Source organism: Lithobates pipiens, unplaced genomic scaffold (genome assembly GCF_037356315.1).
Source record: "Lithobates pipiens isolate NorthernLeopardFrog02 unplaced genomic scaffold, aLitPip1_a1.2 Scaffold_30, whole genome shotgun sequence".
Lineage (NCBI taxonomy): Eukaryota > Metazoa > Chordata > Amphibia > Anura > Ranidae > Lithobates > Lithobates pipiens.
Window position 1 is genome coordinate 52088299 of NW_027507791.1, and position 3135 is coordinate 52091433.

The 3135-nt window shown below is 39.6% G+C and overlaps 1 protein-coding gene across 1 annotated transcript; it reads left to right on the plus strand.

Moving 5' to 3' along the window:
* The first annotated feature begins 1119 nt into the window (after positions 1-1119).
* Positions 1120-2240, plus strand: NAA50 (N-alpha-acetyltransferase 50, NatE catalytic subunit). Its single transcript, XM_077464218.1, has one exon. The coding sequence runs from the start codon at positions 1335-1337 to the stop codon at positions 1845-1847; it is 513 nt and encodes a 170-aa protein (XP_077320344.1). The 5' UTR covers positions 1120-1334; the 3' UTR covers positions 1848-2240.
* Positions 2241-3135: the final 895 nt, after the last annotated feature.

Sequence of the window (3135 nt, forward strand, 5' to 3'; positions counted from 1 at the left end):
TCTTCGCCATTTGTGGATAATGGCTCTCACTGTGGTTCGCTGGATTCCCAAAGCTTTGGAAATGGCTTTATAACCCTTTCCAGACTGATAGATCTCAATTACTTTCTTTCTCAATTGTTCCTGAATTTCTTTGGCTCTCGGCATGATGTGTAGCTTTTAAGGATCTTCTGGTGGACCTTACTGTGTCAAGCAGCTCCTATTTAAGTGATGCCTTGATTGTGAACAGGTGTGGCAATAATCAGGCCTGGGTGTGGCTAGAGAAATTGAACTCAGGTGTGGACAACCACAGTTATAGTATGTTTTAACAAGGGGGGCAATCACTTTTTCACCCAGGGCCATGATGGTTTGGATTTTTTTTCACCTTTAATAATAAACACCTTCATTTACAAATTGCATTTTGTGTTTACTTGTGTTGTCCTTGACTATTGTTTAAATTGGTTTGATGTTCCGAAACACTTAAGTGTGACAAACATGCAAAGGAACAGGAAATGAGGAAGGGGGCAAACACTTTTTCACACCACTGTGTGTGTGTATATATATATATATATATATATATATATATATATATATATATATATATATATATATATATATATATATATATATATATATATATATATATATATATATATATATATATATAAAAATATCAATTTTACTTTAACATTAAAAAAGTTAGCACATTGTCATCATATATCTCTTATATACCTGTACGGCTGATGAAAAAGGTGCAGTAGATTCCAATTCTCTACATGTTTCGCCACATAATGGCTTACTCAGGAGACATTTAATCAAGAACTGCATATATGATCACTAAGAATTAAAAATAGTATATTTCTAAATAAATAATTATATATATATATATATATATATATATATATATATATATATATATATATATATATATATTAATACTATTTTAAATTTTTACTGATCATATATGCAGTTCTTTATTAAATGTCTCCTGAGGAAGCCATCGTATGGCAAAACATGTAGAGAATTGGAGTCTACTGCACCTTTTCCATCTACCGTATGGATGTATAGGATATATATGATGACAATGTTCTGACTTTTTTAATGTTAAAATAATATTTAGGGCGCTCTGCGCATGCGTGCAGCCATCTCCCGGCTTCGGGGTGCCCTTCGCGCCATTCGGAGGAGTCGGCCGGGTCACGTGTGGCGGGTCCGGAGGTGGAGGAGGAGGGGGCACCGGCCGGCTGGGATACCGAGCTTACTTCAGAGAGGAAGAGCGAGAGAAGGAGGGGGGTGGGGTGCACCGGGACTCAGACTCCGCCCCACACCGCCCGGGACACCGAGGGGGATCCGCTGTCACCATGAAGGGCCGGATCGAGCTGGGGGATGTGACTCCACACAACATAAAACAGTTGAAAAGGCTGAACCAGGTCATCTTCCCAGTCAGCTACAATGACAAATTCTACAAGGACGTCTTGGAGGTCGGGGAGCTTGCAAAACTTGCTTATTTCAATGACATTGCAGTGGGAGCGGTATGCTGTAGGGTGGATCACTCCCAGAATCAGAAGAGACTGTACATCATGACCCTGGGGTGCTTGGCACCGTACCGAAGGCTAGGAATAGGCACAAAGATGCTAAATCACGTCTTAAACATTTGTGAAAAAGATGGCACCTTCGACAACATTTATCTACATGTCCAGATCAGTAACGAGTCAGCCATAGATTTCTACAGGAAATTTGGCTTCGAAATCATCGAAACAAAGAAGAACTATTACAAGAGGATAGAGCCGGCCGACGCACACGTCTTGCAGAAAAACCTCAAAATCTCCTCCACCGCCTCGCAGAACGCAGACGTGCAAAAAAGCGAAAATTAAAAAGCAAAATTTACGAACGAACCCATTTTTTTTTTTTTTTCTTGCACTTGCTTGTCGCCAAATATGGAAAGAGACCCGTTTTTGAGTTTTACTCCGACCGTTCACTTCTAATATCTCTACTTCCTCTCCACTTGAAAGGAAAAAAAAAAATCAAAAGGTTTTAAAAAAGAAAAAAAATGTAATGCTTCATCGGAGAGCTGTACAATCTTATCACATATTATTATATATTGTTTGGTTGAACTCTAACGTATTTTCATGGAGACTCGCAGGGAGTGACGGATGTTCTTTCTGGCTTTTCGACTTCTTTGCCCCCGTTTTTGTTTGGGAGAGTGCGTGGTTCTATCAGTCTGGAATAGTCTTTAAATAAAATCTAATTTCTTTTTAGCAAAATAATATTTAGATTTTTTATATATATATATATATTTGTGTTGTGTTTTGCACCCTAAAAATCCCTGATTTCTTTGTTTGCTATATTTACTAATTTTATGGGATGTAGTGCTATATCAAAAAAAAACAGGCACCACGCCAGGTAGTATTTTCACCCAGTATGGCTGGTAACTAGGCAAGCATTACATGGATTAATAATGGTAATATTACAATTTAGCATACAAAAATATTTACAGCAAGCACTAGACATAAGATGACATTTGGTATCCAGATCAGCATAAAGAGTAGCAAAGCCACCTCAAGTGCAGCAGTAAGCAGTAGTAACGTTTTTGTTTGTTTTTTTTCTACCGAGTGCTGGAACAATAGGGCCAGAAAGTATTTATAGCTGCAATGCTAGTCCTAGACCGACTGGGGTATGCACTATCAAAAAGAAAAGGAGGGTGGTAACAGAGAGGACAGGGGAACAAGGGGGGCTTGCAGAATAGTTATTATGGGAGGGGCAGTCCATTGGAGATGTTGTTCTGTTGGCTATCATTGGGGCCCTTTAAGAGAATTAGCGCACTTTAAAACCATCCCAGTTAAATCGCATGCTATATAGGTACGGAATATTCTCGACACAGGTGCAAGGTAGATGTGATTCAGATGTGGTAAAAGTTCAGTATAATGCGGTATATGGTTGGTATAGGGGCAGCCTATTCATCCAATTATATGGCTGCCATCTCAAACTTCAACTCCCAGCAGTCTCAAGTCTCTGCATAGAAGTCTATGGGGTTGCTTGGCTCGAGCTCTCCCCCTGCTGGCTGGTGGAAAATGGTGCAACACAACATCAGTGTCTCGGTAGAGGGAGCGAAGAATTAAAGGCAATGTCTCCTTCTCCATATTGCTGTAGCCCAGCACCCGG